At 44.2% G+C, this 21,634-nt stretch overlaps 2 protein-coding genes across 7 annotated transcripts in view; both read right to left on the bottom strand.

Moving 5' to 3' along the window:
* LOC122440485 (zinc finger protein 791-like) overlaps window positions 1-21,634 on the bottom strand; it is a 62,764-nt gene that overhangs the window by 19,636 nt on the left and 21,494 nt on the right. For 2 of the 6 annotated variants that reach the window (XM_043466784.1, XM_043466789.1), the window contains exons 1-3: window positions 15,491-15,639; window positions 12,183-12,227; window positions 6,086-6,431 (exon numbers count right to left, since the gene is read on the bottom strand). The gene's annotated coding sequence lies outside the window, so the exon portion shown is untranslated. Of the gene's footprint in view, window positions 1-6,085; window positions 6,432-12,182; window positions 12,228-15,490; window positions 15,640-21,634 lie in introns of those variants that run through there. The other 4 variants (XM_043466787.1, XM_043466785.1, XM_043466788.1 and 1 more) reach the window with 4 other exon arrangements.
* Window positions 21,097-21,589, bottom strand: LOC122440490 (40S ribosomal protein S13-like). The gene has a single exon (XM_043466797.1). It carries the CDS (start codon window positions 21,543-21,545, stop codon window positions 21,150-21,152), a length of 396 nt encoding a protein of 131 aa, XP_043322732.1. The 5' UTR covers window positions 21,546-21,589; the 3' UTR covers window positions 21,097-21,149.

Here is a 21,634-nt window from a genome sequence, read left to right as displayed (position 1 = left end):
CAGCAGTCAAACATTAAAAAATGGAGTTAGAGACCTCTGATCGGCAGATAAGGAGCTTAAAAGGTTACAGTCCCATCCTCAACAAACAGACTTTTATAAAAAGCAAAGAAATTTAAAAATCGATGACTCTTCTTAAATCAAAGGACTGAGGTCACAGGGCGAAGTGCTGTCTTCAAAATTGGAAAGAGACAGAAACATAGCCATTTTGAAATATGCCTACAATATCCTGCTCTTCTTAACAAGTCCTGTCCTCAAAAGAATGTGTTTCAACTTAGAGAATGAATTTATAGTTGCTGGGGGGAAAACAGGGAGAAGGGATAGTTAGGGAGTTTAGGATGGGTATATACACACTTCTGTATTTAAAATGGACAACCAACGAGGACCTGCTATAGAGCACAAGGGACTCTGCTCAGCGTTATGTAGCAGCCTGGATGGGAGGGGAGTGTGAGTGATAATGGATACATGTCCATGTATGGGTGAGTCCATCTGCTGTTCCCCTAAAGCTATCACAACATTGTTAATCAGTTATACCCCAATACAAAATAAAAATTAAAAAATAAACAATCTATTTCATTAGAGGCTAACCAACTGGGATCCTACCAGTGCCAGAGGATAGTGCTATGGTGGGAGGCAGAGTCAGCTGGACTCCCCACTAGTCTTTCTGCTGACCTCTCAGCAAATCACACGGTATGTTTTCCAAAATAACCCTAATTCTCCAACACCAACTGGGTGTCCTGCAGTGCAATTCAAGTCTGACACAAACTAGCCAGAATTAACATCAGATTCCACAGTTTATGGGTTGAATCCTATGACCGTACCCACTGTCAGATGCCAGCTGCATGGTGGGCAGGGGCCGGGCTAAACACATTTCTGCCTGACCCACCACAAATTTAGAGGTTCCCTGGACAACACCTCATCTTTGTTAATTGTCTAGAGCAGCTATCAGAATGAAGACAAGCACTACTTATTATTACCAGTTTATTTGATTTTTTAAAACTTTTTATTTTGTATTGGGGTTGTTGTTTAGTCACTAAATCGTGTCTGACCCTTTTGTGACCCCATGAACTGCAGCCCGCCAGGCTCCTCTGTCCATGGGATTTGCCAGGCAAGAATACTGGAGTGGGATGCCATTTCCTTCTCTAGGGGATCTTCCTGACCTAGGGATCAGACCTGTGTCTCCTGCATTGGCAGGCGGGCTCTCAGGGGAGCCACTTGGGAAGTCCCTCTATTGGGGTATTTATGTTTGAGACAGTGCGTGTGTGATCCATCATTTCTGACTCTTTTATCAGGAACAGCCACATGGAAAGGGTGCCCAGGGCAAAGTGGTGGGGGTGGGGGTGGCAGGGAGCTTCCATGTTATCTCCACGCATGACAGCTTCCTGGCTCACTGATGGGTTCGCCAAGTCAGATCTCTCTGAATCCCGAGCTTTAGGGGTTTCCATAGAGTTTTCTTATGTTGACCACTGGAGAAGGACTCAATCTCCAGCACCTCCTTCCTCTCTGGAGGCTGGGAACTGGGCTGAAAGTTCTTCTTGGTCACCTGGTGACCAAACCCCTACCCTGAAGCCATCCAGGGGCCTGGAAACAGTTGCCTCATTACAACATAAGATGCTCCTATCACTGATAGAGGTGGTATGGTTAGATAGTCTCACTGACTCAATGGATATGGATTTGAGCAAACTCCCAGAGGTAGTGGAGGACTGAAGCCTGGTGTGCTACAGTCCATGGGGTCACAAAGAGTCGGAAACGACTTAGCAACTAAAAACAACATCACAGGTATCACTCAGAGTCCAAGGGCCTCAGGAAATCTTTGCTAAGAACTGTGGACAAAAACCAAACATTTTACTTATCACACCAGAGAAGGGCAGAGCCCAGGGACACATGCTCATTAAAATACTGAGACCAGATCATGGGATGATAAAACTTTCCTCTTAGCCACAACAAACCACTACATCAGAAGAGATATGCTTAATCACAGTAGGGAACTTGAAAACAATGGTTTGTTCCAGAACTTATTTAGAAGTCTCTAAAGGGCTGCACTGCAGGAGACCTGGGTTTGATCCCTTGGTTGGGAAGATCCCCTGGGGGAGGGCGTGGCAACCCACTCCAGTATTCTTGCCTGGAGAATCCCATGGACAGAGGAGCCTGGAGGGCTACAGTCCATGGGGTTGCAAAGAGTCAGACACGACTGAGCGACTAACATGGTACCCCCAAGGTAGATAGGGGAGACAAAAGCAAGGACAGCTGAGGATATTTTACCTCTGACAGTGACAACAAATAGTCAACAGAACTTAAGTCAAATAAACATCAAACCTGACATTAAAGGCCTATTTACCTCAGTTCCTGTTCACAGTACAACCGTCCAGTATCTGACAAAAAATTCAAAGGCACAAGAAAAGATTAAAAAGACATCCTCAGGAGATAGTTTAGACAGCTCATTATAGGAAAATGCCCTCAGCAGAAAGTCCCTTTCCTTGTCACTTCAGCAAAGCTATCATGGAACTAACTTTTAAACGAGGCACCTCCATGCCCTACTCATCTCCCGTCCAAGCACACCTTTCCAATATTTAATCACTTAAAACCTTGACTAGTTTGTCAGCTCTTTCCGTAAATCAAAGAAGCAGGTCAAGAGGGAGGGGATGTATGTATTCATGCTGATTCATGTTGCACAGTAGAAACCAACAGAACATTGTAAAGCAATTATCCTCCAATTAAAAATAAATTTTTAAAAAAGTAGAAATGAATAAATAGAATAAGAAGTTAACAGATGACCATACCTCATCCCTAGATTCCCCTTCAGGAACCTCACAAACAAACTGTGTGACTGAATTGGGTGATTTACATCTAGAGGAAGAACACAAGTCAATGAGACAGCATATAGTGGGGAAAAGGGACAACTCTGATCCCCAGCTGTTGCAGGGAAAAGCCAACTCTGACTCTATGATGGAAATGGTTTATTTGACTTGCTTTTCCTTGCTGTTGTTACTATAGTCATACATAATGGCCTGCTTCAAAGGACCCTGCCCCTTTGTATGCATGGGTTAGTCGCTCAGTCGTGGCTGATGCTTTGCAACCCAATGGACTGTAGCCCACCAGAATCCTCTGTCCACGGGATTCTCCAGGCAAGAATACTGGAGTTGATTGCTATTTCCTTCTCCAGGGGATCTTCCAGACCCAGAGAATGAACCCAGGTCACCCACATTGTAGGAGGATTCTCTACCAACTGAGCTACCAGAAAGTCTGACTGTTAAACTACAGTGCTTGTGTTTAGCTAACAGGGAGATAATAATCTCACTCTGCCCACCTGTGAACGGTTACAATAAAAAGAAAAGATTAACACACCCCTTCCAAAGGCTGGACCTTCCCGGAGATGTTTTGCAAGACTTGTTCATTCGCTCAGTCGTGTCCGACTCTTTGCAACCCCATGGACTGCAGCACGCCAGGGTTCTCTGTCTTTCACCATCTCTCAGAGCTTGTTCACACGCATGTCTATTGAGATGGTGATGCCATCCAACCATCTCATCCTCTGTCATCCCCTTCTCCTTCTGCCCTCAATCCTTCCCAGCATCAGAGTCTTTTCCAGTGAGTCAGCTCTTTGCATCAGGTGGCCAAAGTGTTGGAGATTCTGCTTCAGCATCAGTCCTTCCAATGAACACTCAGGACTGATCTCCTTTAGGATGAACTGGTTGGACCTCCTTGCAGTCCAAGGGACTCTCAAGAGTCTTCTCCAACACCACAGTTCAAAAGCATCAATTCTTCAGTGCTCAGCTTTCTTCACAGTCCAGCTCACATCCATCCATGACTACTGGAAAAACCATAGCCTTGACTATACAGACCTTTGTCGGTAAAGTAATGTCTCTGCTTTTTACTATGCTGTCTAGGTTGGTCATAGCTTTTCTTCCAAGAAACAAGTGTCTTTTAATTTCATGGCTGCAGTCACCATCTTCAGTGATTTTGGAGCCCAAGAAAATAAAGTCACTGTTTCCATTGTGTCCCCATCTATTTGCCATGAAGTGCTGGGACCGAATGCATGATCTCAGGTTTTTGAACATTGAGTTTTAAGCCAACTTTTTCACTCTCCTCTTTCACTTTCATCAAGAGGCTCTTTAATTCTTCTTTGCTTTATGCCATCTGCATATCTGAGGTTATTGATATTTCTCCCGGCAATCTTGATTCCAGCTTGTGCTTCATCCAGTCCTGCATTCTACATGATGTACTCTGTATACAAGTTGAATACAGGGTGACATTACACAGTCTTGATGTACTCCTTTCCCAATTTGGAACCAGTCCATTGTTCCATGTCTGGTTCTGTTGTTTTTTGACCTGCATACTGGTTTCTCAGGAGGCAGGCAAGATGATCTGGTATTCCCATCTCTTGAAGAATTTTCCAGTTTGTGGTGATCCACACAGTCAAAGGCTTTAGCATAGTCAATGAAGCAGAAGTAGATGTTTTTCTGGAACTCTCTTGCTTTTTTGATGATCCAGTGGATGTTGGCAATTTGATCTCTGGTTCCTCTGCCTTTTCTAAATCCAGCTTGAACATCTAGAAGTTCACGGTTCACATATTGCTGAAGCCTGGCTTGGAGAATTTTGAGCATTACTTTACAAGCGTGTGAGATGAGTGCAATTGTGCGGTGGTGTGAGCATTCTTTGGCACTGCCTTTCTTTGGGATTGGAATGAAAACTAACCTTTTCCAGTCCTGTGGCCACTGCTGAGTTTTCCAAATTTGCTGGCATATTGAGTGCAGCACTTTCACAACTGCAGGGAACATCAACGAAAGACATGGGCTTCCCTTGTAGCTCAGTTGGTAAAGAATCTGCCTGCAATTCAGGAGACCCGGGTTCGATCCCTGGGTTGGGAAGACCCCTTGGAGAAGGAAATGGCAACCCACTCCAGTATTCTTGCCTGGAGAATCCCACGGACAGAGGAGCCTGGCAGGCTATAGTCCATGAGGTCGCAAGAAAAGACATGATATGCACATCATGGAAATCCCATAAGGAGAAGAGAGGGAGAATTGTAGAAAGCTTGTTTAAAGAAATAACGATTGGGACTTCCCTGGTGGTCCATCGGTTAAGAACTCTGAGCTCCCCACGCAAGGGCCCTGGTTCGATTGCTGGCCAGGGAACTAGATCCTGCATGCCGAAGCTAAAGAGCCTACATGCTGTAAGTGAAGATCCCACAAACCGCAGCTAGGATCTAGCACAGTCAAAAGAAAAAGTAGTACAGATTTTTTAAAAAAGATGAAAAACATTATATGATGACCTCAATAGATGCAGAAATAGAATTTGATAAAATTTAACATCGTTTCATGATAAAAACTCAACAAATTAGGTACAGAACGAATACACTTCAACATGATAAAAGTCACACACGACAAGCCTACAAGTAACATTGAACTGAATAGTGAAAAGTGACCTCTTCCAAAACTATGGTGCCTAGAAAGGGACTGGAGGAGGGGAGGGAGCCTTCTCCTACAGGAAGGCTGAGCCAGAGGCTCAGGTTTGGCTTCATCGTATTTCAAGAGGGTCTTATTAGCAGGGGCTTCCCTGGAGGCTCGGTGGTGGAGAATCTGCCTGCCAATGCAGGGGACATGGGTTTGATCCCTGGTCCTAGAAGAGCCCATGTGCCATGGAGCAGCTAAGCCTGTGCTCGTCAATACTGAGCCTGCGCTCTGCAAAAAGAGAAGCCACCACAATGAGAAGCCTGTGCACCATAAGAGAGAGTAGCCCCTGCTCGCCGAAACTAGAGAAAAGCCTGCCCAGCAACAAAGACCCAGCACAGCTGGGTCTAAATAAATAAACTGCATTAAAAAAAAAAATGTTGCCTTCCAAACATCAAAACAACCTAGGAGTTGCTGTGGGTGCAGAGAGGGACAATTGTTATTTTTTCATCGTGTCAGGGAGGAAAGAGCCCCTTGTTTATTTACCACATAATTTTCAGGAATTTAACCAAGGGGTCAGGGCCTTACTTATGGATGGGCTGATGACCCATGCACTTTTCATGAGCAACTTTTTCCGGTATCTGCAATGTCCTGAATGTCAAATCAGCTTCCTCAGAGGAGAATGTCATCATGTCATGTCATACCTGTGCTCCTGGAGTGAGGTGGATGCAGCTTACATCCTGCCTGCAGAGACCGTGTGCAGCGGCAACGGCGCTGAGGTTCCCAAAGCTAACCAGGTCAAGGTGTATCACGTCCCTTCAGAGGTGAGGGCCAAGTGCAGCAAAGAAGCTGTTGAAATAGGCAACAAATTTATCCGAATCGATGAGAGGAGGGTATCTGCCAGCTGTTGACTGGATGGAGTCAGTAATTTCCACAATGTTGGGGACCGAGTATACAGGTTCATTTGGTGTGACCGCAGCCTCAAGTGTTCGGTAATCCACTGTGAGGTGTCATTCAGTCTTTTCAGATTTAAGAACAGGTCAAATTCAGCTGTGAAAAGGAGAAGTACAGGGAGTAATCACCTCTTTGCTAAATAATTTTTGTGGGGACTTCCCTGGCGGCCCAGTGGTTAAGAACCTGCGTTTCCACTTTAGGGGGCACGGGTTCGATCCCTGGGTGAGGAACTAACATCCTGTGTGCTACATGGTGTGGCCAAAAAAAAAATAATTTTTTTTGTAATGGTCTTCAGTCCTTCAAGGCCCTGTTTAATTTTCGTTGGCACATATGTAATTTAGGCTTCCTCGATGGCTCAGCAGGGAAAGAATCTCCCTGCAATGCAGGAGATGCAGGAGACTCAGGTTCAATCCCTGGGGTGGGAAGATCCCCTGGAAAAGGAAATGGCAACCCACTCCAGTATTCTTGCCTGAAAAATCCCTTGGACAGAGGAACCTGGCGGGCTACAATCCATGGAGGTCACGGAGAATTGGATACAACTGAGCAACGGGGCATGAGCACAATAATGTAAGTTACCTAGGGGGGTAGACTGTGGGGTCCTATTTTGCCAAGCCAATTTGGAATTAGCAAAAAGTATTTAATTTTAATTTGTGAATCATTGGTCCAGAGCTTTCTTGTTCACTATAGAATACTTTAGGAAAATCGATCTTATGACCATGGGGGAATTTAGGCAAGAGAAGAGTCGGCTGACAATCATTAAAGTAAGATACGCCTATTCAGTAATTCCTCAAAGATTATGGGGAGTTCCTTGCTTAAGTTTGTTGTTGTTGTTTAGTCGCTCAGTTGTGTCTGACTCTTTTTCGACCCCATGGACTGTAGCCTGCCAGGCTCCTCTGTCCATGGAATTTTCCAGGCAAGAATACAGGAGTGGCTTGCCATTTCCTTCTCCAGGGGATCTTCCCAACAGGGACTGAACCTGCATCTCCTGCATTGGCAGGTGGATTCTTTACCACTGAGCCACCAAGGAAAGCCCTGCTTAGGTTTACTGGGATTCTAAAATAACTGGAAATCCAGCACTGATTATTTGCATGATGGTTTGTGAATCAATGCAACACAGCAGATGACCAAATTAATTCAGAAGCTCTGCTGTAGGGGCTCAGAAACCAAAAAGTACCCCTTTATCATTTGGGTTGTTTAAAGTCTTTTAGTGTATTTTAGATTTCCAGTTGGGTCCAATTGTGGACCCTTGTTTCTGTATTTTTCCTCTGTTTCCTCTCTCCTGTCCATCCCTGTGTTGTTTTTTCAGTCACTGAACATACTCCAGGGGAGACAGTGACATCTCCACTGTGGTATTTATGATTTTCCCTCCTGAGGGGCTCACGTATGTGCCAGCAGGAATAGGGGTCTCGTTCATGACAACTGCTGCTGTGTAGGGCTTAGGGCCCCGAGGTTTAAAGTCAGTTTGAACTAACCCCTTGGCTGTGCCACAGCATGTTGCCCCTGTAACTCTGAGGGTCAGGAGCTTTGCTGCAATGGAGGCTGGGGCAGAGAAACTTAGGAGGAACTTAAGGGCGCTAGTGACCCCTCTGTGTTAGGGGAGTACGGTTTTAGCCTGCCAACTACTGTCTGCTGCCTTTCCCCCTCTCTTCTCTCTCTCTCAAATTTTTGGCCACATTGGCGCTAGTGGTAAAGAACCCCCCTGCCAATGCAGGAGATGCAAGAGTCAGGGTTCAATCCCTGGGTTGGGAAGATCCCCTGGAGGAGGGCATGGCAACGCACTCCAGTATTCTTGCCTGAAGAATCCCATGGACAGAGGAGCCTGGTGGGCTACAGTCCACAGTGTCCCAAAGAGTCAGACATGACTGAGCAACTTAGCATGGTACAGCATGTGGGATCTTAGTTCCCCAACCAGGGATTGATCCTGCACCCGCTGCAGTGGAAGCTGGGAGTCTTAACCACTGGACCACTTGGGAAGTCCCGCTCTCTTTTCAAATGACTGTTCTTTCAGGAGCAACACTCCTTGAAACCACCTCCTGCACAGAGCGAAGTCCCTCTCCCACCCCTCACTGGGGTATATCAGGGCCAGTCAACCCTGCCTCTGTCACACTTCACTCGAACACACAGATAGATCCCGGCAAAGATATCGACCCAGGACTAATTCGATGAGAGCCCAATTCCGTACTTTGTTTAGTCGCTAAGTCGTGTCAGACTCTTTTGCAACCGCCATTTCCATGGGACTTCCCAGGCAAGGATACTGGACTTGGTTGCCATCTCCTTCTTCAGGGGAGCTTCCCAACCCAGGGATCAAACCCAAGTCTCCTGCATTGGCAGGTGGGTTCTGGCAGCCACCAGGGAAGCTCAATGCCATACTGCTGCTCCCCAAAGCCAAGGAATTGAAACTGCCACTCTCATCTGCTGATCCTAAAACGGAGGCCTGGTGGGGTCAACAACGGAACACGGGGCAGCACAGCGGCCAGCCCCAGCTCACCAGCACCGAGCAGCCCACAGCACCAGCCACCATCAAAAAGCAGAGCAGGTGAGCAAGTCAGAGCAAGAGAAGACAGACCCCCAGGGGAGGGTCATGCCTGGCCATGCTGCTCATGGTGGCAACTGTCATCGTCACCTACAGTGGTGTGGTTCCCACACTGAGACTGATGCTGGTGTGGCATGCAAACACACCCACTCAAGGTAGGAAAAAGTCTAGACTGGGACTTCCCTGGTGGTCCAGTGGTTAAGACTCTGTGCTCCCAATGCAGGGGGCACAGGTTCAATCCGTGGTCAGGGAACTAAGATCCCACATGCCACACGGTGAGGCCAAAGGAAAAAAAAAAGAAAACATATATAAAGAAAGTCGGATTCCCCTGATGGTCCAGTGGTTAAGAATCTGCCTGCCAATGCAGGGGACACGGGTTTGATCCCTGATTTGGGAAGATTCCATATGCCACACGACCACAACTACTGAGCCCATGACCCCTAGAGCCTGTGCTCTGCAACTAGAGAAGCCGCCGCAATGAGAAGCCTGTGCACAGCAACTACAGAGTAGCCCCCACTGGCTGCAACTAGAGAAAGCCTGCATGCAGCAATGAAGACCCAGCGTAGCTGAAAATAAAAAAATATTTAAAAAGCCTATAACCCACATAATTGAGGTCTTAGGGGGTAGGTAGGGCTGGCCTTTCAAGCAGCTCTGAAATGGCTTCAGCAGGCAAGGAATGGGGGCCTGGCCTGGGTTTTGATTGTGGCTAGGGGGTGTTAGAGAAAAAACCATTCAATGACAGAAACAGGATAAAGCAGATTTCATCCAGAACTGTTGGGACAGGTATGGAGACCACTGGGCTGAGATTTCACAGCAGGTGAGAAATGAGACTGAGCTCAGCTCTGAACACAGCATGTCGAAGTGGGAAATCATGGCCAGAGAGCAAGGTCTGGGGTCAGTGGATAGAAACTTACTTGAAGGAAAAACAGGGATTAGTGGCTCTGGATACACTGACCTCACAGGATTCTTGCTGAAGTCAGGTCAGGGTGAGTACACATCACCTGAGAGGCGGTGGCGGGGCACAGGAACCCAATTGGACACAGAAAATGATCAGATATGAGGAACTGGGGAGCTCTGGGTTAACTGACTTATTAGTGGGGTTTCTGGGCTTGCTAAGGAACTACTTATTAGCTAAAACTGGATTTCGCAAGGAACTACACAGATAGGCCCAGGGTAAGGTTCAGGGTCAGAATATTCTTTGGTCAAGCAAATAACCTTGGGGTGGGGCCAGGACAAGGGTTCTGCATACAGACAGGGGCTTGTATGGCTGGAGCGTGAAGCTAATGCCAGAGGACTACAGACTTTGTCATCAGCTTGTCCAGGGGTGGACACAGCAGGAAGAGAGAGCGGTAAGGTGTAAGCTGTCAGCAAACGTCAAAGAAATGTGGAGTCTGCAGAGACACAGAGAACAGACCTGTGTTTGCCAAGAGGGAGTGGGTGTGGGGGAGAGAGGGATTGGGAGTCTGGGATTAGCAGATGCAAACTATTATACATAGCAGTGGTCCCCAATCTTTTTGGCACCAGAGACTGATTTTGTGGGAGACAACTTTTCCATGCACTGGGGTGGTGAGGGGATGGTTTTGGGATGACTCAAGCCCATTACATTTATGGTACACTTTTCTATTATTATTACATCAGCTTCACCTCAGATCATCAGGCCCGGTGGTTGGGGACCCCTGATATATAGGATGGCTAAACAATAAAGTTCTACTATATTAACACAGGGAAATATATTCAATATCCTGGGATAAACCATAGTGAAAAAGAACATATATATATATATATATATATATACATATACACACACACACATATATAACTGAGTCACTTTGCTATACAACAGAAATTAACAACATTGTAAGTCAACTATATTTCAATAAATTTTTAAAAATATGGAGTCTGACCACTCATTACAAGGACAAACATGGGTATGGAAAATATGCATTCACAGTGGCTTGCTTTTATGTAAAGAAACACTAACAGGAAGCTCAAGAAATGATCAGAACTGTGTATCTGCAGTGGCTGGAGGAACAGAGGAACAGAGCTGGAGGGGGCCAGGATAGGTGGGAAGTGACTTTGCTTAAGTTAGGCTTTGTATCTCACAGGTTTATTGACAATAAACAGAGACAAATATATATACCATGTTTTACTATTTCATAACCTGCTTTTAATTTTAACATTTGTATCAAACCAGTCAATCCTAAAGGCAATCAACCCTGAATATTCACTGGAAGGAGTGTTGCTGAAGTTGAACCTCCAATACTTTGGCCACTTGATGCAAAGAGCTGACTCACTGGAAAAGACCCTGATGCTGGGAAAGACTGAGGGCAAAAGGAGAAGAGGATGACAGAGGATGAGATGGTGAGATAGCCTCACTGACTCAATAGACATGAGCAAACTCCAGGAGATGGTGAAGGACAGGGAAGCCTGGTGTGCTACTGTACATGGGGTCAGAAAAAGTCAGACACAACTTAGGGACTAAATAACAACAGTACATAGGAAACCACAGCCATTCCTTTAAACACTAATGGCTACAAAAGCATAAACCATACAGAACGAAAATTCCACATCCTTGCTAACTAAAAGGTTAAGGTGCATCCCAGTTTGCACTTTCTCTGTATCTCACATCGAGGAGGGGGGAGAAGTATTTTCAGGAATAAATACAACATTATAAAGCAACAAGGATTTGGGTTTAGTTCTTTAAACACAGTAGAATTTTCAAAGATTGACATAAGCTTTTATTTAAAATTTATTTTTAAGTGAAAGATAACTGCTTTACTATATTGTATTGGTTTCTGCCATACATCAACATGAATTAACCCTAGATATATAAATGTCCTCTGCTTCTTTAACCTCTCTCCCTGATGTAAGCTTTGATTAGCTGTCCTCACATCAGTGAAGATAGAAATTCCACTGCTTTAGCTTTTTTTTTTCTTTGGCTACACTGCATGGCTTATAGGATCTTAGTTCCCCGAGCAGGGACTGAACTCCCACCAGGGCAGTGAAAGCCACCAGGGAATCCCCTGCTCTAGCCTTTTAAATTTTAATATACTCTAAGCATTAGTCACTCAGCTGAGTCCAACTCTTTGTAACCCCATGGACTGTAGCTCGCCAGGCTCCTCTGTACATGGAGTTCTCCGGGCAAGAATACTGGAGTGGGTTGCCATTTCCTTCTCCAGGGGATCTTCCCAACCCAGGGATTGAACCCAGGTCTCCTGCATTGCAGGCAGACTCTTTATTGACTGAGCCATCAGGGAATCCTGCAATATACTCTAAAGATGTGCACAAACACTGACGTAAAACAAAACGCATACCTGAAAACGTAAGCACATTCATCTCACATCTTGAGCTTCTCTTCCCTAAAAGGAACAAAGATTCTATTTAGTTCCACAATTGTCCTGCCTTACTGACATCATCTCTCTCAATCAACTCTGATTTTTTAAAGCCCAAGAAACTAAAAAATGTTATTCCCCACGCAGGGAATTAATTACAAAGTGTTAAAGGAAGTTAGAGCCAAAGGACTGCACTGTTTACTGTATAGAAGAATCCAAAGGAAAAAAAAAAAACACAAACATTGGAATCAGCACAGATAAGCAGCCTGAGTCCTACAGGACAGACGGAGCCACACTCAGAAAATTTAATACATGCCAGGCTCTCCTGGGGGGCTTCCCAGGTGCCACTGGTGGTAGAGGACCTGCCTGCCAATGCAGGTGATGTTAGGGACTCAGGTTCAATCCCTGGGTCTGGAAGATCCCTTGAAGGAGGGCGTGGCAATCCACTCCAGTATTCTTTTTATTTTTTATTTTATTTTTATTTTTTATTTTTTTAAAATTTTTTATTAGTTGGAGGCTAATTACTTCACAACATTTCAGTATTCTTGCCTAGAGCACGGACAGAGGAGCGTGGGGGGCTACAGTCCACAGAGTCACAAAGAGACACAATTGAAACGACTGAGCAAGCACGCATGCACGCAGGTTCTTCTGACTAAGACAGAACTGCTTGACCAGGTCAGTCCCTGGTGAAGGAGGGTAGGAACTGGAGCAGCCACAGGAATGAACCCTGGGAGTGCCACATGCCCTACTCTCCCTAGGGAATAAAGGGACCACTCCCTTTCTCAGGAATCTGTTCCCCCGGTGAGAAAACTCAGAAGAATCCAATTTAAGGTTCTGACTCAAATGAACTCCCAAATTTGTGACCCCTAACCCAGGACATGGGGCTTCCCAGGTGGCTCAGTGGTAAAGAATCTGCCTGCTAATGCAGGAGATGTAGGAGACTCGGGTTCGATCCCTGGGTTGGGAAGATCGCGTGGAGGACAAAATGGCAACCCACTCCAGTATTCTTGCCAGGAGAATCCCATGGACAGAGGAGCCTGGCGGGCTACAGTCCATGGGGTTGCAAAGAGTCAGACATAACTGAGTCCTGCACGCATGCAGGAACCCAACCCAGGACTCAGAACTCCTGACTGTCACAAACTTTCTCAATGTAGACAAATTACATTCTGAGCACAGCTACACTGTGAATGCAAAACTCCAACCTATGACTCGAAACAGTCTGGGGGGACCATGTTAACAACTTTAAAAGGGAGTCACCACATCCTCTCTCCCCACAAACCCCTTGCACCATGTGCACTTGTATCCCCAGCTTTCCAGGGCTCTGTTGTTTCTCTCAGCTTAAGGGCTCCTTCCATTGTGGGTGTGAGCTGTGATTCCAGCAAAATCACACAAACCTGGTGTTTATGTAGAAAGGAGGGAAGAAAATTATATTCTTCTAGGTCAACAAGAAACCCATAAGTATCTATTACTTTCGGAAAATGTGAATTATTATTTCCACGTCAAGAAATTGTTTTATAAACAAGTAATTGGGGAAAGGATAAATTAGGAGTTTGGAATTAAAGTATACACACTTCTATATATAAAATAGATAATCAACAAGGGCCTACTGTAGAACATAGGGAACTACACTCAATTTTGATAACCCATAATGGAAAAGGATCTAAAAAAGAATATATATACACGCGTATATACATATATGCATGTATATACATGACTGAACCACTTTGCTGTATACCTGAAACACACTGTAAAATCAACTATATTTCAATAATCTTGTTTAATTTCTCTAGAACATTTCATTTTATCTTTACCTATTTTTATTAATTTTTATTGGAGTATAATTGTTTTGCAATATTGGGTTAGTTTCTACCGTACAGCAAGGTGAATCAGTTACACAAATACACATATCCTCTCTTTTTTAGATTTCCTTCCCATTTAGGGTACCATGGAGTACTGAGGAGAGTTCCCTATGCCATACAGTAGACTCTCATCAGTTATTTCGTACATAGTAGTGTAAAGATGTCAATCCCAATCCCCCAATTCATCCCTCGACTCATTTCAATAAAAAATTGTACTTGAACACCTCGAGCCTAAGCCCTGGAATTGCATTTGAACCCCCTCAAAAAAACCCCAAAGCTGATACAAAAAAACCTCAAAACAAAAACAGACTTCAGAAAATTACTACACCTGTTCCCGGGAGGAAGAAAAAGAGAAACAAGAATTTTTAATACAATGTAACAGAAAAACATTTTCTTTTTTCTGAAGTTCACCTATTCCTTGCCTCTCTGGAAATATTTTATACTATCTTTCAGTCTCCACTGGTTACATAAATTTTACTTTTTTGAATAACTGAGGCTCACATAAATGAATAAATCTTTCCAGGGTGACAGACCAGGGGAGGGGTAGTGCTGACAGGTAAGAATACCCGGGAACATTTCCAAAGGGGAACATCCACCGAAAAGACTTCCCATAGGACGTTTGCACCCAGGAGAGATCCTGGGAGGAAAAGCACAAGGATTTCATACAACGTGGTTCCAGGTGTTTATCCTCAGCTTTCCTCTCATGGAAAATATACACAGCAAATATAAATGTTTAAAAGAGAGCCACCCAAAAAAAAAAAAAAAAAAAAAAAAAAGAGAGCCACCCGCAACTCTGCAGAGAAAGAATAGACAATTAAAATATGATGTCTGTTTGAAATACACCACGAAAGACAAATAGTTGATAAAGATGCTGTGAACTGAAGAGAGAGAGTTGGCTTTAGGAATGTGCGAGGGATCTTGGAAATTTAGGGATTTACTGCCAGTCGTAGGAAGAGTTAATCTGGGGAGACAGAGCTCAGGATTTGAAACCCTGCTCTCCAAACTTGGAAAACTCAGGAGAAAACGGGTCCCCTTTGGGTAGAAAGAAGGGACTGGAGAATCCTATAGACCAAAACTCCTCCCACGCACGAGCCACGGAGGACAAATCACGATGGTCCCCTGATGACCCTCCCCGGGGTCACCACACATTCTGGAGGAGACGTGGGGCTGTGCGGCAAAGCTGCCCTTAGAGGCTCCGGGCTTGAAGTTACCGCCTGCAGGGACCGGACGGGAAGCCCGAGGTCCCGGCTGCCGGCCCCACCCCCACGCTGGGAGCCAGAGTGGAAGGAGGTTGAGAGGCGCCCCCAGGTGGCCTCGAGCCAACAAACCCCGGAGTGGACCGCACGGGGAGGCGGTCCTGCCGAGGCCGACTGTCTCTCATCATCCCTATCCCGCCTCTCTGTACCGACACACCTCGCCCAGCATACTCACCACTTCACGCCTTCTGGGGTTCTCCGGCGTCATTCCTTAGACTCACGCGGCCTCTGCAGCTCACAGTGGTAATGAAGCTGCAGCGAACTAACCTGAGCTACTTCAACGCTGGTGAGACTCCACGCAGAGCCTGCCAGGAGCGACCACTCGGTCTGCCGGACGTGGCCCCACCCACCTCCCCCTGCTGCGCTCCTGATTGGACAGCTCTCAAGCAACGCCCCCTTTTTCCTGAGTAATAATTGGTCCGGAGGCCACGTGGCTGAGCAGAATCAGCTTCTGCAGGTGGGTGGAAACCTACCCCCCTTCAGGGACTTTTGTTTTTAAACCACTCTTGTTACTTGTCCTAGAGGGACAGTGGCAACTTCCTCAGATACTTCAGAACGTGGGGATACAGGTGTGCACAAGGAATTCCAGAGTCGGATTCCAGAAGAACAGACGTTCTTGTCCAAAGCAAGAGAAGGCCAACTGGAAAAAGAGGATCTGAGGTCCTCCATCGGTAAAATAGTTCGCAAAGACTGTGAAGCCACCGATGATACTATGAAACTCGATTTCAAACACACTGAAAAATATCCTCACCATGTGTAATAAACCTTCTGGCCCTTTTTTTTTTTTTTTGGCCCCATTTTTATCTTCGTTGACAGCGTCGAGGCGTACACCCATCCCCTTTCCCCCTCCATACATGTGGTATTTTAGCTAAAGAATCCCATAGCCTCCCAAGCACATGTCTGGTGGGAAGTCTGAACCCTGCAGCCCTGGCCTGGGAAAATGGATTCTTCTCTCATCAACCAGAAGTTGTGCGATGTGTTCAATAATACTCTTAAGTATACATGTTATGTGAGAAGGAAATTTTAGTTTCGTAGTATGTGCCTAGAGATTTTGAAATGTAAACGGCTATGATATCCCAAAGGCAATTCAGTTACTATTGTCACCAATATAACAAGAAACAATAAAGTTTTGGAAAGGTACCATACACTTGAAAACTTTTGCTATTCTTAATATACTGGTTCAAAACTTCTAATATATAATGAATTATGAATTTATATAATGAATTTATCTAAATAGTTTTATGAGGTAAAATAGACATACATTTCCTGCAAGACCCTGATGCTGGGAAAGATTGAGAGCAAAAGGATAAGAGGGTGACAGAGGATGAGATGGTTGGATGGCATCACCGACTCAAAGGATGTGAGTTTGAGCAAACTTTGGGACATAGTGAAGGACAGGGGAGCCAGGCGTGCTGCAACCCATGGGGTCACAAAGAATCAGACACCACTGAGGGACTAAATAACAAAAACCACTAAAGGGATGTTGCCTACAAATATATACATAAGTGCCCATCTTTGGGAACCCTGCCTTCACCTGTAAGGAGCATTAAACTAAAATACCTTTGTTTAGCTACAGAAAACATCCTGATCAGGACAAGTTAATCACTAAAGGGATGTTGCCTATAAAGCTTAAATTATACATAATGGCTCATCTCTAGGAACCCTGGGCTATGTAATGAGCGTTAAGCTAAAACATCTATTTAGCGTACAGAAAACATCTTGATCAGGGTCACCTGTGAATGGCTGCAGGAAGGAATTAACACATCCCCTTGAGAGCCTGATCAGAACCAGGAAATGTTTGACTTCAACCCTTTTAGTATAAGAGCAGGTTGAATTCTAAGTGAGAGAAGATAGTTCTTTGGGACACTAATCCACCATCTTCTCAGTCATCTGGCTTTCTGAATAAAGTTGCTATTCCTTGCTCCAACAACTTGTCTCTTGATTTCTTGGCCTGTCATGCAGCGAGCAGTGTAAGCTTGGATTTGACAATGACTTTTCTCTGCTTCTTGGGAGCACTTCCAGCATCACTAGTGAGCCTTCCTGTGGATCTTGTGGTGTTAACCAAGGTTTATAGTATTGCACTGAGCATGATGAAAAAGACTCAAGAACCACCAGAGAACACTTCATACTGCCATATGAAATTTACTGGAGAGACACAAACTGCTCAAGTGATGATTAGCATCACATGGTATTTTATGGATACTTGCACCTCTTGAGCTCACCACAGGAACAACAGGAAGCGGCTACAAAGTTATTACAGTAAGACTTCCCTGGCGGTCCAGTGGTTAAGTGTCTGCCTGCCAATGCGGGAGTCACTATTCCATCCTTGGTCCCACAACTAATGAAACCTGTGCTCTAGAGCCTGTGTTCTGCAATAAGAGAAGCTACAACAAAGAGAAACCTGTGCACTGCAATTAGAGAGTAGCCTCCACTCACCACAACTAGAGAAAGTTGGCAGGCACCAGCGAAGACCCAGCACAGCCAAAAAAGAACTTATTACAATTCTAGAGTATATACTATAGTTATTTTTATGCAGTTATGATTGATACTATATGTTTACACTTCTTTCAACTGTGAATGGTGCCATGTATGGTCCACATGTATATGAGATTTGATAAGTTTTAACTTTTTAGAATAAATATATGTATATTTCATGGTAGCAAATGACAAAATAACTAGTATCTACATTTAATACATTCACAACATAACTAGCTTTTCCTTAATTTTTTCAGTATTTTTGGGCCACAAGGTTTATCTGCAAGTTTTTTTCAAATTGTTGTAAATCTCCAAAGTTTTTTCCAGTATATTCTTTGGAAAAAATCTGCATACAAGTGGACATGTGTAGTTCAAACCCATGTTGTTTGAGGGTGAATTATACTTTATATAAGTCTACTGAGATGATCATGCCATTTTTGCTTTCTACTGTATTAATACATTTTATTGCATAAGTTGAACTTGAGGTGTAAACCTATCCTAGCATCCCTGAAGTGCTTCTTAGGTGGCTCAATGGCAGAGAATCTCCCTGCCAACGCAGGAGACACAGGAGACGCAGGTTTGAACCCTGGGTTGGGAAAGTCCCCTGGAGGAGCACATAGCAACCCACTCCAGTATTCTTGCCTGAAGAATTTCGTGGACAGAGGAGGCTGGTGGGCAGTAGCATCCCTGAAGTAAATCCAACTTAATCATGTTGTGGTTAAAGATGCTGGACTGTATTTTTTAGTATTGTCGATTTTTGGATGGTATCCATTTTCACATGGAAAATTGGTTTCTTGATTTTTTGGCAACATTTTTGTCTGGTTTTAGAATCAGAGTAATACTGGTCCTATAGAATGAATCTCAAGTGTTGTGTTGATTCTACTTGGGGGGAGGGTTTCTGAAAACTCATTGAAACTTTGAATGTTTTGGGGAATTCTATGGTAAAGCCATTTAGGTCTGGGTTTTCTTTTTGAGTAGTTTTTTTGTTAGTAATTCAACCAGGTCACTTGTTACACTTACAATCAGAAAATCCTTTTTTTTTCTTATTTTCTGTAAAATGTATTATTTTTTAGAGATTTGTCCATTTCATCTAAGTTATCTAATTTGTTGTGATACTGTTGTTCATTGAATTCCTTTATAATGTTTTTGTTTTACTGGCTGCAATGCAAGACATTTGAGATCTTTGTTCCCTGACCAGGGATCAAGCCCCCACCCCTGCAGTGGAAGTACAGAGTCCTAACCACTGGAATTCCCCTAAATTTCTTTATAATCCTTTTTATTGCTGTAAGGTTGGTGAAAGTCTGTGGCTGATTTTAGGAATTTGAGTCTTCTCACTGTCAGTCTAGCTAAAGGTTTGTCAGTTTTTTTTCAAACATCCCACTTTTGATTTTCTCGATTTTCTGCATGCTGTTTCTATTCTCTATTTTCTGCTCTTTTTTTATTTCCTTCATCTCCTTGGGAATGGTGGTGTTGGTTGCCCATCCTTTCAAGTGTGATAAGGTACAAGGTAAGATTATTGATTTGAGATCTTTTAGCACTTCTCTATGGATTTCTTTGACACAAGGGGCAGTGTTCTGTAATCACATTAGATGTACTTATAGTGTTTCACACGTCTTTTATTTTCATGTCGATATTTTGCCTACTTGTGTACATAATATTGAAGTGAGATGCTGGAGTTTCCAATTACTGTTACTTGTTTTTCCCTTCATCTCTCTTTTGCTTCATTTATTTTGGCAAAGTTTCAATAACTTATGAGAGAACACAGACCTAGCAAGACAGAAAGACAGGACACTGTTCCAGTCAAGAGACCATACTCTTGATGCTAATGTTTCAACATCCCTCAGCTTCCCTGGTGGCTCAGATGGTAAAGAATCCACCTGCAATGTGGGAGACCTGGTTTTGATCCCTGGGTTGGGAAGATTCCCTGGAGGAGGGCATGCAACATACTCCAGTATTCTTGCCTGGAGAATCCCCATGGACAGAGGAGCCTGGTTCGTGGGGTCTCGAAGAGTCGGACACGACTGAGCGACTAAGCACACACACACACATTGCTGTGCACTTTGGAGCCCAGGTGCCCCATTAGCACAAGTAATAAGGCACTGTAGGGCTTGGGTACAGCAGCATGAGACAACTTCTTGCAGCCCCGATGATAATATTTTTGTGGGAAAAGAGACATGGTTAGGAAATGAAGGCTTTGATGGAACGTAAAATAATGTGAGATAATAGGGAAACTGGGGTGTATATATATCTTTTCACTGAGGGTAGGCGCCTCAGTGAATGGTGATGTCATTATTGATCACTTGAGTTTCTACAACATAATACATCTTTAATACTTTGTCAGGAACTCCTTGGCTGTGTAAGTAAATGTTTAGTCACCAAGTCATGTCCAACTCTTGCAACCCCATGGACTGTAGGCCACCAGGCCCCTCTGTCCAAGGGATTTTTCAGGCAAGAATACTGGAGTGGATTGCATCTCCTTCCCCAGGGGACCATCCTGACCCAGGGATCGAATCTGCATCTCCTAATTGGCAGACAGATTCTTTACCACTGGGCCACCTGGGAAGCTGTGTCAGTAAACAGGTTGCATCAATATAGAAATTCCGCATTCTTGTAATTAACAGTAAAGATTCCCTGTAAAGAGAAAGATACAGACACGGTTCCTCTTCATTTTTGCAATTGTTAAACATTTTGTATACAGAATGTGTGCTCATGAGTTTGGACATTGTTGGACACTGGCTCTCAGAACTTCCTAGTGATTTGGGCCATGTTGTTTGTGGTGGTTTTATTTTTAACCACCTCATTTGAGGGGATTTTAATTTACCTTTAAGAATTGTTACAGTATTTGGCGCTTTCATGTTGCTGCTTAACACACCAATTAACAATGTTTACCTTATTAAAGCATGGAGTTCCTCCTATTTAGGGAAATACATTCATCTGCACTGTTCAAACCCATCCTGAGTTTATTCTATGAATAGAGTGATGACTACTCAAGTCTGTTGTGATTTCCCAGTGGAAACATGAAAAAAAAAGTAAGTGAAAAAAAAAGTGGATGTTTAGAGGCAATCATACAAGGAATAATTGAGGTGAGCTGTAGAGAGAGGGTATTACTTTGGGTAATATCCTAATTTAGTATAAAAGGAGAAATGAGAACTTTTGTGTCTTTTTGTTGCAGGAGTGGTTGGAAGTCTTGTGCATCAGTGATTCATTGGCCTGTTTTACTATTCGAGGTTTCATTTCCATATGCTTAGACTTTCAGCATCTGTTGTGTAAGAGTAGGAGATAAAAGTAATAGCTCTGAGTTTTTTTTTTTTTTTTTCTGTTAAACAATGATTTTTATTGCTTTAGTACAATAGACAAATTTATGCAACCAGGGCAGAAGCTGTGGATGACTCGTATTTCCAATTGGGGGGCAGGACTCGTTTGGTCTTGTAGTATCGAGCCAATCGGTGAATACGGCTCTCAATCAGAATCAGACGGAATTTAGCATCTTTATCCTTTCTGTTCCTCTCCAGATGCTTTCGAACAGCAACAGCTTTTCTCAAGATTTTGTTGCCTGTCACAAAACGTACTTGTGCAACACCATGAGAGTCTCTCAGGATCACACCGATCTGGGAGGGAGTCAGGCCTTTCTTGGCCAGTTTGTAGATCTGCTCCTTCACGTCGTCAGAAGTGAGCTTCAGCCAGGTGGGGACGCTGCGGCGGTAGGGCAGAGCCGACTGGGACAAGCCCTTCCCGGGAGCGTGCATGCGACCCATGATGGCGGCGGTGTGGTAGCAAAAGGCTAGCTCTGAGTTTTTATGAACTTTTATAAATACATATAAAGCTTTTATACTTATATATAGAT

This window comes from Cervus canadensis, chromosome 4, assembly GCF_019320065.1.
Source record: "Cervus canadensis isolate Bull #8, Minnesota chromosome 4, ASM1932006v1, whole genome shotgun sequence".
Classification (NCBI taxonomy): Eukaryota; Metazoa; Chordata; class Mammalia; order Artiodactyla; family Cervidae; genus Cervus; species Cervus canadensis.
This window is presented reverse-complemented; position numbering and strand designations above follow the sequence as displayed.

Coding starts and splice junctions, on each gene's coding strand:
- LOC122440490 (XM_043466797.1), bottom strand. CDS start 21,545: ATGGGTCGCATGCACGCTCCCGGGAAGGGCTTGTCCCAGTCGGCTCTG.